Consider the following 13,650-nt stretch of genomic DNA (forward strand, 5'->3'; position numbering starts at 1 on the left):
ATGAAAAAAAAAAAAAAACACCTTGCGCTGCTCGTTGAGAAGATAAGCAAACTTATCACTGTTAGGGAAAGCAAGGAGCTTAGGCATTAGGTGATTGCGAAAATATCCAGGGGCAACTTTGACAGTATCACCTGCCTTTCCCAGCTTATCTATGTCCTGTAAATTGGAAATATAAACTTTCAGAAAATTGAATTAAATGCAATCTCTTTAAACAAGCATCACAACTAAGGATAAATATTTACAGTTGTAAGGATGACTTGGAGCTTCCTCTTGTAACGAAACCCTTGGGAAGCAAACAGGAGTGGGTTTACCACAACATTATCATAACTGATATCTCTAGATCTAATAATCTTCCTAACACCATGTCTTCCAAATTGAAGATAACCCATTTTACTGTCAACATCCAAAGACAAATTACTATCAATATGACAGTTTCAAACCAAAAAAACCCATCTCTTCAAAACTAAACGCTTTGGTTAGACATTCTTAAGAATAACAACAGCAATGGATCTTCCCGTGATATATAATTTCACATAATACTAATGTTATAAGAACCAAACTGTAAGCCAAAGACAGTTGGATAACCCATGACCAAACCAATCAAACAACAACATTGATGCCTCACTGGCTGCCAGTTTCCAAAATATGGTAACCTTACAAATTAAGCACACAAATATAAACCTTACACATTAAGCACACAAATATAAACCTTACCCATTAAGCACACAAATATAAACCTTACACATTAAGCACACAAATATAATCAGTATCCGAAAACCAGATGTCGGCTGGTAATATTATCGGCTGGTAATATTATCGGCTGGTAATATTATCGACAGTAAATATTTACAAGAAAAAGTTTCAAGCTTTTGTTTTTTATTTTATGAACCTTGTTTTTTATTCTCAACATTGTTTGTCATCACGCTTTTTATCTATATCTTCAATTTGTATTTAGCAAGTTTGTGATCACGCCGTTCGTACCTTTAATTAATCGTACCAAAGGTAAACAACCATATAACATTGGATTAGAAGAAACTCATTAGGTAAACTAGGAAACAATCAGAACATAAAAACTAAGCAATAGTGGTGAAATTCTTCGGGTAAGCTAGTTGGCAAAAAGTACACGGTAAATGCATTTTATACACGCTCCGTTCTAATCGATCCAAATACCAAACAAATTAGCAAGGCAGATTTTTCAAAGACATACACAGTCAAGCAGCCACCACAAAAAGCAATTAACAAAAAGAAAAAAAAAACTGAAGTGAAACAAACAGTAAAGAACCTTGACTTCGAAACTTCAAGAGAAAACTAAACAAGAAAACTGGCCGAGGGTTTGGATGGGCTTAATGATTCTGCCAAAAACGAGGCGGAGGAGGTTCCAAAAAGGGTCGCGGGACTTGTCGGAGGCCGTGGAGGAGGAGGAAGAGTCGTCGTCGGAGATGACGCAGTCGACGCAGACGACGACGTTTTCGACCTGAGGTACGAGGAAGTGGAAGCGGCGAGAAACGACGCAGCAACGGCCTAGGGCTTTGACGTCGCCGATCTTGTTGAAGAGGAGGAGGGAGTTCGAGAGACTATCGCATTGGTCGATCTGGGATGAGAGGAAGTGGGACTCTCTCTAAGGTTCCCGTTCTCTCTTCTTCACAGCTTCGCTTCTCTCTCTCACCTTGCATCAGATTCAAATTCTGAAAAAATGAGAATGAAGCTCCAAAACTTCAAAACTCTGCCCAATACTTTTTCCACGTCATTTTTATTTTTAAAAATTCTTTTCCACATGAACCATTCATATTTAGACGTGTGTCCCGTATCTAAATATTGTTTGAAATTGTTTTTCAAGTATCATTTTCTGGTGTATCTGCCACACTTGTCCATAAAAGATTTCTTTTCAAAGTCTCTGGAATGTATCTTGCGACATTTTCCTTCACCTGCGTATTAATATCCTCTGAATTGTTTACTTTATTCATTTTATTTTTTATTTTATTTTCATTTCCCAAATTTCTTTCTCTTATGTCAAAACTGAGTTTAAGTTTTAAGTAAAAGTAAAAAAAGTTAAATATCATATAGAAAAAAAAATTCATAAATTTATTATTTTGAAATTTTGGATTAGTGCTCATATAACTTAACAACATACCCAAATCTAAGACAGTTATGCCTGGAAAGATTGCTATAAAAACCAATCACCGGACATTTTCCCAATAGAATATTCCGGAATGAAATATATTACTTAGTTTAAAGATAGAAACTAGGACTACTTAGAATGAAATAGAAACTATTATATTGTTTAACTTCATTTAAATCACATGTGCATATTGAAGTTGTAATAACATGAAATAAAAATACAGCTAAACCTAATAATGTACATGGGGCTTAGATTTTAGGCTTAATTGTCCCAAGTTGGGGGCTGAGTTTCCATTTGATACCCCGTTTTAAAACTGATTTAATTTGGTCCTCAGATTATTGATTTTGTTTTTAATAGGTCCCTTCCGTTAAATTCACTCCACATGCTTTTTTCTCTCACCTTTCTTTATTGTACAAACAAATCTCTCATTTCCTTACCCATTTCCAATTTCATTTTAATTCCCATCTCCAAATTCCAATCAATAATCAATTCTATTACCATTCTAATTCTATTAATAATTAACATTAACGTTAACATTCATTTTAATATTAATTAATATTGAGATAAATCATAGATTGGATGACAAAAATACCTTCTTTGGTATATATAGATAAAATTTGTGATGAATAATTATAGTATAATTATTCATAAATACGAATATTTTAATATCAGATCCAATTTTATACTATTTGTATTTGTGATTATTTATTATTTAAAAAAATTTAAAATTTAATGTATATTTTATTAAATTAAATTTATATTTTATTAGATTACATTTGATTATATTCAATTTAATTTATATTTTATTTAGATTTTATTTTAAAAAATCACAAAATACAATTTTTAGATATTCATATGATGTCTATACAAGTATATGTAATTTTAAAATATTTACGAATATTTTTAAAAGATACCATTAAATTACAACATATGTGTTTATTTACAAATTAAATTTTTATGTAAATACTATTTATATTCGATCCAATCTATTATTATTTCTATATATAATTTATTGAAATAGACTGGTACCTAAATGTATTTATACTATCTCAAAGTTATAAAGTAATATAACAATTAAAATAATTAAAGATAAATTTAATAACTATTTTTTATCTTATTAACTTATAACTACTTTCATTAATTTAATTGAATCTCAATATACTTTAAACAGTTAATTTGATAATTGGTGTTAATGTTATTTACAATATGTATGTATCAAAATTTGTGTCATTTTCAATTTTGAAACTTTTGAGAATATTTTAAATTTTTACACGTAATGTTTTTAAATTAATTTTTATATATTTTCTTTACATTTGTCAGTTTCAAATCTGATAACATAATTTTAAAAAAAAATTAAATTGATCCAAAAATATAAAACAAATAAATTTTAAATCAAAACATGAAGACCAACTTATTAATTAAATAATTAAAAAAACAGTAATATTAATGATACCTGATATAATTAATAAATTATTGATATATGCTCAAATATATATATATATATATATATATATATATATATATATAGAGAGAGAGAGAGAGAGAGATGAAAAGATGCATAAATAATAGAAATAATTTTTAAGAAAACAAAACGAAAATATAAAAAATAAAGATTTTTAAAAAGAAAATTATATGTGCAAGTTAAAAAGAAAATATATATACCAGTAAGGTATTTTTGTCATCCAATCTATGATTTATCTCAATATTAATTAATATTAAAATGAATGTTAACGTTAATGTTAATTATTAATAGAATTAGAATGGTAATAGAATTGATTATTGATTGGAATTTAGAAATTGGAATTAAAATGAAATTGGGAATGTGTAAGAAAATGAGAGATTTGTTTGTAGGATAAAGAGAGGTGAGAGAAAAACGCATGTGAAGTTATAATGATGTTATAATAGTATGAGAGAGAAATAGGAGAGAGAGAAAGAAAGGAGTGTTAGCAGAAGAAATAGAAAAAAGATACCGCCACGTCAGACAAAGTTAACACCATTACTGTGAATCTAACGGAAGGGACCTATTAAAAACAAAATCAATAACCTGGAAACCAAATTAAATCACTTTTAAAACCGGGTATCAAACAAAATTTCAGCCCCCAACTTAGAAACTAAATAGGTAATTAAGCCTAGAATTTAACTAGTTGCGAAATATATCACGGATAAAGATGCTAAATGGTTAAATAACCTATTTACGTTATATATTTATAAATACAAAAGATAGCTATTGAAATATAAAATACAAATAATGTTCTTTGAAATGTACAAAAAGAAATTTGAGGTTTAGGAGGGTTCAGGAAGAATTTTGAAATTAAATGTAATATAGATAATAATAATAATAATTATTATTATTTAAGAAAAATAGGTTATTTTTCACTCTTTCGAAGAATCTTCACTGGAATTGGAATGAAATAAAATTCATAAAAAATGCAATTTAAATTACAACTTTGAGCGTATCCTAAAAATTTATTAATCGATGAAATTTTGACTTCTCTGATGNTCTNAAAAACATGGCTTCTTTCTCCTTAGCATGAAGTGGAAAGGTTATGCTGGAATGCTGCTTCCAAGCCATTAAAGCCTCCTACTCCTAATGATTAATAATGCCGGAAAGATTCTTCTAAATCTGCTTCATCTGCCGCACAATTAATGGCACACATAACATCATGAACAAAAATCTAAGATAGCAGGTCAATGGGGATTCAAATTAATGCTCAAACAAACTATATTTGACCGGGCTGGCCACCTTCAGCTGCTAGTTTTAGTCGTTGGTGATGTTCCACCAACTTGTAATCTACAATCTCTTTAAACAACTGGGAATCCAAGATGCAGTCTGGGCGCCCATAGACAGCAGCTTGGACACTAGCCATGAGTTTGGCTATCTCACGGCCTGAAAATCCCTCCGTTTTCTTCGCAGCTTCTCTAAAGTCATCCTCTGATAAATCTTTTATAGTAATCTTCTGAGGCTGCTTCTTCAGCAAGAAGCCTCCCTTAGAACCATCACTGTCATCACATAAATATTTGTTTAAATAGAGCTTCAATAACTTCAGACGCTCTTCCTCTCCCGGAAGCGGAAATTCAATCACTTCATCAATGCGATCAGTAACTGCACTGTCAAGATCACCCGGTCTGTTTGTCGCAAGAACAAGTACTATGTCTCGAGACTGATCACCAGTTCTGAAGAGCAATGCGTTTAAAGCACTTCGCTGAGCTTCACTCATAAGTGTGCTGTTGCGCCTGCATTGAATACAAAAAAATAACTAGGCAATTGCTATACAAACGAGATCATCATCCAACTTATCACACCGATTGTTTCTACAATATAAAGGGAGAAATACAGACACAAAAATCCATAAAATGCTCTTCTTGGTTCCTCTATGTATTTAATCTTCCAATAAGTGAATTTTATTAATGATAAAAAAAAAAANTCTCGGAACAAGTTCAAGACACTTCGTGATTCTAAAAATCAATATAAATTCAAGATAAACCATTATAAAAGTACAAACATAATCAATGTAGACTGTAGTAATACAATAGTTATATTTTCACATGTTATGAAAAAACCAAATAACTTTTGCTACCCTGCTGCAATATAGTAATTTAAATAGATATCTGTTATAGCAGCAGTCTTAAAAATGCATTTTAAGCTCTAACTTACTCGCAAAGGAAAGCATCTGCCTCATCAATAAAAAGCAATAGGCCTTTCCTAGATTTCTTGGCCCAATCAAATATATCATGAATTTTGGTAACAGCCTGGGCGCCAAGAGGTGCAACATCTCCTCCGGTCATCATGGCATAATCCAAACCCTTCACGTAAAAAAGGATCGTCAACAGTAGTTAAGGNTAGCTTTCTAAACAAATTCTGCATATAGCACTAATAATGAGCCNTAAAATGATATTCAAAGAAAATTCCACGACTATCAAGATAACCAAACACTACATTTTACTTGGTTTGATCATTCATCACAAACACTACATTCGGACAATTATTTCAGGNTGTCAGTAAAAACAGCTTAACAGATCATGTAAAAGGAGAAAAGTCAAATATAAATCAGAACTTTGTATTAAAGAACTAAACATCATCATACCGATCGTCTCGCTATTTCCCTTGCAACCATCGTTTTACCAGTGCCTGGAGGCCCATAAAAAAGCATATTACGAAATGGTGCCTGATGGGCTTTGGTATTTGATGTTGCACGTGCAAGATGCTCAATTCTTCTCTGTAGCGATGGATGGAGGATCACATTTCCAAGACCATTTTTATTCCCAAAAGGTTTTTCTGCCCCAGCCAAAGTACTACTATGTAGAAGTTTATTTTTGGCTTGAGAAATTATCTTTGATCCAGGGAATTTTGCCATTGACGATTCCCGGATCAATGATGGCTGCCCTAAAATTCGATTAATATAGCCCCAGGTGACTTTAGCACCTTCTCTGTAAAAAAAAGGAAGCACAATAAAATATAATCAGATATCATTTGAAAAGGAAATAAAGAAAAAGGAAGAACTGTGATGAACATGGATTAGAAAAATTAGGATAGAACACAGTACGTATTTTATCCGGCAAACACAAATTCACCAAGAGTTGGCCCTATCCACTGAACCTGTCTACTAATCAAGTTGTAAATGGTTTCTAGAGTAATCTATCACCAAGAGTTTTCACGACAACATTTAAGAATTGTAAGTGGTGCAAGGATCGAGATAACACCACAGTAATAAAGGCTTGAATTGGCTTATTATTTATTGCACTTTTTTTCCTTGTGGCTGGGAATGGAAGGGTTGGTAATTGACCTGAGGCTGGGAGATTGATTGTAAGTACTGGCTATCACTTCCGTAGCATAAGACACAAATAAATCTTACTATTCTCTTCCCATAAATGTCAGAATTACACATCTACAGTTGCCACAGATGGTGTGGATGTTATTGATCGGTCATTATACATTTGCATAGCGTCCAATAGCACAAAACAGCAATTACATCTAGATTATGCATTTTAGATACAACTATTACAAAATCAGTCTCCCTACTTTCACAAAGATTTTTTATGAATAAAAGTACATTGACAAACATTATTATGGNGACATCAATGAGATGACTGTAATATGCATACATATCAATGAGATGACTATGCATTTTAGATACAACAATTACAAAATCAGTCTCCCTACTTTCNCNAAGTCTTTTTATGAATAAAAGTACATTGACAAACATTATTATGGTGACATCAATGAGATGACTGTAGTATGCATACATATCTAACAGACCCTGAAACTGTGTAAAGTTACTTAGTATCAGATGCATCACGAAAAACAGCACATCTACCTAGTTGTATATACTCCTGCAGCTAGTGCAGTAGCTCCTCCAACAGTCATAAGCAATTTGTCCCTATCAGTCAACAAGGCCCTTAGACCACCTGCGAATTGTAAAAACCCAGCTGAGATAATTTTCAAAGGAAAGATCAACTTATCATCTACCAATGNAAACAGTTAATAAAAACANGGTTACCATGAACAATTTAGTAAGATGGAATAATACAAGCTATTAACACTTTGCCTGTCACACACCTTGGCAATCCAAGAACCTAAAACTCAAAAACCACAATTTTCTACAATCATGCAAAAATATTATTGATGATAAAAAACCTGACAGTCAGAACTGTACATTTTGTAAGCAGATATGTANTATCATGCAAACATGAGTGCTACTGTATGAGATAAGAACTGGAAAGAAGCTTGTAAATTTATCGAAGTGAAAGGATTAACNATCCCAGGAACTTCTACTGCCAAGAATTTTCATATTCTTGCAGAAGGAATGCAATATTACTACAAGTTGATATCCATTCTCCGTCATGGAAAAGTATANAAAATATTCTGTGGATGCAGACACTACGTTAAGTCATTGCCTTTTGTTTCAGAGATTCAATATGCCAGATTATTCTTGTGTATGGACTTTACTTTGGCATAATTATGAATAGCAACAAGTTGAAATTCTTTCAGTAAACAAGAGGTACTGCTGCACATTGCTTTACTATGAACTTTCCAACCAAAAGTTGGTATATTGATATNGATATTTATCACATTTACAAATAGGAAAACGAATATTTACATGATGAAAGTGAAAATGCATAGAAATTTAACCATAAATAGGAATAAGTAGCACGGCACAGACAAGACAATCAAAATCTATGATCCCCACAAAGGCCAAAAGCTTATCAGCTGCATACCTTCAATATGACTGAAAGTTGTGTTAATTGCAGCGAGCCATTTATCCCTTTCACCTTGCAGTCGTTCTATCATCATTCTCCTATTATGCTCCTCGGTCAATTTAGCTTCATGAACACGGCCTTCAGCCTCAGCCATTGCCTTAACTCTAATAGTTTCTCTTTCTATTTCAGCTCTCTCTCTCTCAGTCTGACGCTGCTGAGATTGAATCTGTTCCTCAGTAGCCTGTCTTGCCCGCTCCTTTCTTACAGAAGACTCCTCTTGCATCTTGACCAATTCAACATTATGTAGCCTCTGGGCTTCATGATCTGTCTGAGAATAGCAACTTAAGGATAACTAATCCGTGTAAAACATTTTAATCTTCCAAAACTTCAAATCGGAAAAAGTTTGATTTGCATGAGGTTCCAACCATTCAAATATCACTAACAGTTAGACAACTTCATGGAATTTTCATCACAAATCCTGATGCTCCATTTAAACACCGATGTGGGTAGGAGGCTAAATATCAAAAGTTCTCAAGAAAATCATTATCTATAAGATTATACAATTCGTTAAAATAAAATTTGAAGGACCAACAGAAGATAAGTTTTCTACCAAAAGCATATCCAGTGGTAAGGACCAAAGAGCAAAAAGGATTTGCTGACCATAAGTTTAAGTTCAAGATCAGTTGCTTTTACATATTTTTTCTAATTACATTAATTCTCAAAGCCACAACCTTTTGCTCTGCCTGAAAACCGTTTCTTGATGGATATATAAATACCAAAGGTTTCCAAATTCACAAATTACACAACAGCGTACATTGTTTATTTAGTCTGTACCTGCATTCTTTTCCTTGCTAATTCATCCTCGTATCGCAGCACCTGGGCCTGTCTCTGGGCTTGCTCTTGTATTAAATTACGTTGTTCTTCAGCCATTTTCCGCTGTCTTTCCTGCAATAAAATTTATTTGGCAGATCAGAGCAAGATAATATTTCAAAAATGTACACACAAAATGATTCCATGATGATAAATCCTTAGAAGAACATAGATTTGCAGAAACCTCTAATAATTGCTATCACTGTTTTAACCTACTGTGGTGAGCATTACGATGAAAATCTATAACAATACAAAATATAGATAAATTCGCAAAAAACAAGGAAATTGCAAACGAAATGATATGTTGACAAAATTGCCAACCAGTCCGCCAGGTTTTAGTAGCATGTCGCATGTATTCCAAGCTTTTTGGAAGACTGCACCAAGTATTTCATAGTGTAGTTTGATCTATTTTGTCAAGCACAAAATATACGGCAAAAACTGAAATGATCATGAGCTACACAAGATGTGGAAGTTATTCAAAAACTCCACTTACAATATCTCCCTGAGATTGAATAAGTTCGTAGTGAACTCTCTCAGCGTCCAATTCAGCGAGGCGAGTTTGCTCCTGCTTTCGCATTAAATCAAACACCTGCAAAGCAAAAACAAAAAACAAAATCAGAAAACTACAATCCTTCCCGATACAAAGAGCATCCGTCACTCCTCGTTGAAACCAGAACAAATAATGCAGATTGAATTCCAGAACCACAAATAAAATAACCTGCTTTGAGTAGGAAGAACTGTTGATTTCACGGAGAGCTTTGGCTCCTCTTTCTAACGATTCCGGGTCGAACCCCGACTTGTTAGGTTCCTCAGGCGCTGGAGGCTCCGAGTTGGTGTCGGAAGATTGGTTCGGCGGTGACGGCGCATTGGGAGGTGAAGAAGAGAAGAAAGGGAATCGGAAGGAAGAGTCGGCGTAGGCACGATCGGAGAACGTGGACATGGAAACCACCGCAGCGGATGTTACTGCCACACATGAGGTTAACCTTGCAGCGGCCATGGCTTAGCATGCACCTTCCGAATAGAACATGAAGAAGCTTGGCTTAGCGCGAGCTTAAACCCTTCGCTAGGGTTTAAACTGGAAAAGTTTGAGTACGGCGTTGCGTGTTGAGCAATTAAAACGCTTAAACGAATGCCGTTTATCACCCGATCGCGAAAACAGATTCTGGGTGCGTGGCGGTGGGCTTTTAGCCTAGTGCTCTTTGTTTAATAGTAACCCGGGGGAAATTACTTTCTGCACTCCCATAAATTTCTTTCTGAACTCCCATCAATTTATTTCTGCAGCCATCCTTTTCTTAATTCCATTTGTACCCTTCTTTGTTTTATTTGTAGCTATAATGAGGAGAGACCTGCATAGTATTTGATGGGTGCAGGAAGCAATTGCAGGACTCGGGTGGATGTGTTATAACAGGGAACCTCATATGTCAGAATTCATTTTTTCATCCGTTATATTTAAGATATTCTCTTCTATTATATTATTTGAAATTTATTCAAAGCTATAAATCTAATAAATCGCATAATTTATTTAAAATTTCTATATTTTAATAAATTATATTAATATATTGCAAAAATTCATAAAAAATGTATTATTCCTTTTTTTTTTAAAAATATTTTGCTGTAATATTTGAAGAAACACTTATACAAGATTTACTTTTTATTAACGATAATGACAAAGGGTGAATGATCCTGTGTTTATAAATGTAAAAAGTTGTCATAATGCACTTTTGAAAAGAAAAGGAGGATTCTCTGATTCTGTATTTTTTAAATAAAATAATTAATAAAATTTAAATAATAGGAGCCGTGTTCAGAATCTACTTAGGAGTATAATAGTTTGAAAACATAGTTATATGGATAAGATAACAAATAATAAAGAAAATATACAAATAAAATAGATAAAAATAAGTATATACACTATTTATCCTTTTTGTATAATTGTAGATAAGATACATGTATGTATGTGGTGGATTATAAAAAAAAAAATCAAGAAAATGATTATTAAAATTATTTCAGCAGTTTTTAATGGAGTTGTTAAACGATACAATAAACTTATGGTGAATATATATTAAATTTGAATCGGTAAACTTGTCAAAAACAAATTTCAAATTAAATAATTTCTTCTATTCTTCTTTTGATAACATTTTTTCTCAAGACATAAAAATTTCATATTTTTAAGAATTAAAACTATATAAAACAATAATTTATTAAAATAAAGTGTTATATCCCATTTTAATAATGAAAATAAAACATTTTATTATAAATATTCAAAAAAAAAATAGATATAACTCAATGTATATGATATATTAATACAATTATAAGACTATATCTAACCTAATCTAATATCAATCAAACGTATAAATAACTGACTTTTCTAAATTTATATGGTTCTAAATTACCTTTATATGGTTTTAAATTTAATTGTCTGTAGTTATTCAAAAATAATTTCCATTTAATGTGTAAGTATATTAAAAAAATGAGAAAGAGTGAAACATAATTTACAGTGCAAACTCCTTATTCACTTATTCTTCAACACATCCTAGAAAATAAGTTATATTTTACATAGAGAGCAAGGTCCTTTAGGACTTGCTGTTGCTGATACATTTCTTATAAGGAACACACCACAATATTGAGTTTGCTAATCTATTCATTCTGGCTTCCCTGGATCATTGAGAACCTGCCATGCATCAAAACAAAATATTAAAACAGGCATCCAAAATTTACTCAATTCATAACATTAATTGATTCATTTATTTCTTTTGTTTTTCACATTTTATGTTTTTATGAATCCAACATTTTTGTGTAGACATGATTTATCTTTTGTAACATCCTTCACTTTCAAGAATTATCATATACATATAAACCTATAATGAATTATAAATTTCTTACCGTTTATCTTCTTTATAGTCTTTTTTATAAACTTTTTTTTTTCATTAAATTGATTATTGCGATGTAATCATGAGGTGTAAATTCTATGAAGTCACTCCGAGCAAAAAATAAAAAGGTACATATTTATTGAATTAAATTGAGAAAGTATCTTTTATTTAGAATAATTAAAATAAAAGTTATAGTTTTCAGAAGAAAAATGTATGATTGTTTAGAAAAATCTACAACACAAGGATCGCATTGATTTTTTTTAATAGATACGATAATAAAAATGAAAAAAAAAATGTGCATAAAAAATTATAAAAATCTATGAAGCTAAAGTAGTTTTTTTATTTTTTTTAAATATAAAATAAAAGTCAATTCAAAGACAAATTTCAGGAATAATTCTTTTCGATGAAAAGAGAGGAATGTGCTTGACAATTCAGGGGCATGTAAAGGTGTGATCGTTTTGTTTTTTCAACAATTTGTTCACTATACAATTCCAATCTATTGTCAATAAATCTTATCGCGTAGAATTAATTATTAATAGTAAAATATTTATATCAGTATATAACTTAGAGTATATATGAATCTCTTATAAATATAAAATGGTTTTATTAAAATCAAGTTAAAATAAATAATCTAGAAAAAGTTTAAAAAGACAATTATAAATATGATCTAAATTAACCAGTCTTTAAATTAAGGAAACAATGAATATAAAATAAAAATTATTTGGCAAAGAAAATATTTGACTATATGCAGGTATTGAGTGTTCTAACTAGACAAATTCTCACATCTCTTTAATTATACATAATTTTCCCCCTCCAAAGAAAATTTCAAAAAATCCCTTTTTATATAAAGTCTTATGCAGAATATTCTACTTAACTTTATGATATTTCCAAATCATTTCTCAAATGTTATCAAAATAAAAATGCAAAATAAGAAAAATAAGTTTTCACTTATTTTTTATTTCAAATTAATTTTTACATCTCATGGTCAACATACGATTTAACCTTTTGATATACGACTTAAATTTAATTCTAATAATAAAATAAAAATTTCTTTGAGTAAAAAAGATTAATTGAAAATGGAAACAACTTTCAGTCATAGAAAAAACCGGCCGAAACAAAATATTCCATCAAGTCTATATTGTCTTTAAATATCAGCCCAAAAATTTAAAGAAAGGATATTAAGTTCTCAAAACGATCATACTAATGTATATATGTAATTGTAATAACTGGACAAAGAAAAGGAAAAAATACAAACAACTCAATTAATAATATTTGAATTATAAAAATATAATTAAAATTTACGTGAAATTAAACATTAATAAATAATTTATAAAATTTTAATTCAATTCTATAAAACCGATAATTACATTTATTCATATACTTTAATTAATCTTAGACGTGAAACTTTTAATAAAAAAAATAACCATGTTTTTATTGGAATCAATAATATCTATTCATAAGAATACAATTCTTAGCATCGATAATCGATAATAAATAACTATTGTTAATATGTGAATCATAAAATTTCGTAATATATACAAAAGTAATCATCGTACCTGTGTAATTAGGTAATGGGACTTGTCCACGTTCAATGCG

The 13,650-nt window shown here is 31.0% G+C and overlaps 2 protein-coding genes across 2 annotated transcripts in view; both read right to left on the reverse strand.

Moving 5' to 3' along the window:
- The window catches only part of LOC106776656 (50S ribosomal protein L9-like), a 4,741-nt gene extending 2,974 nt beyond the window's left edge, over positions 1-1,767 (reverse strand). The window contains exons 1-3 of the mRNA XM_022775658.1: positions 1,283-1,767; positions 243-393; positions 10-156 (exon numbers count right to left, since the gene is read on the reverse strand). Of these exons, the coding sequence (XP_022631379.1) occupies positions 10-156; positions 243-389 (294 nt within the window). The 5' untranslated portion in view covers positions 390-393; positions 1,283-1,767. The remainder of the gene's footprint in view (positions 1-9; positions 157-242; positions 394-1,282) is intronic.
- Positions 1,768-4,510: 2,743 nt separating this feature from the next.
- On the reverse strand, positions 4,511-10,341 carry LOC106776352 (ATPase family AAA domain-containing protein 3C). Its single transcript, XM_014663783.2, has 8 exons — positions 9,906-10,341; positions 9,681-9,776; positions 9,152-9,262; positions 8,336-8,645; positions 7,435-7,525; positions 6,205-6,547; positions 5,775-5,923; positions 4,511-5,353 (listed from the first exon to the last, which is right to left on the reverse strand). The coding sequence occupies exons 1-8, from the start codon at positions 10,182-10,184 to the stop codon at positions 4,840-4,842; spliced, it is 1,893 nt and encodes a 630-aa protein (XP_014519269.1). The 5' UTR covers positions 10,185-10,341; the 3' UTR covers positions 4,511-4,839.
- Between the last annotated feature and the right edge of the window lie 3,309 nt (positions 10,342-13,650).

This window comes from Vigna radiata, chromosome 11 (genome assembly GCF_000741045.1).
Source record: "Vigna radiata var. radiata cultivar VC1973A chromosome 11, Vradiata_ver6, whole genome shotgun sequence".
In the NCBI taxonomy this organism is placed as follows: Eukaryota; Viridiplantae; Streptophyta; class Magnoliopsida; order Fabales; family Fabaceae; genus Vigna; species Vigna radiata.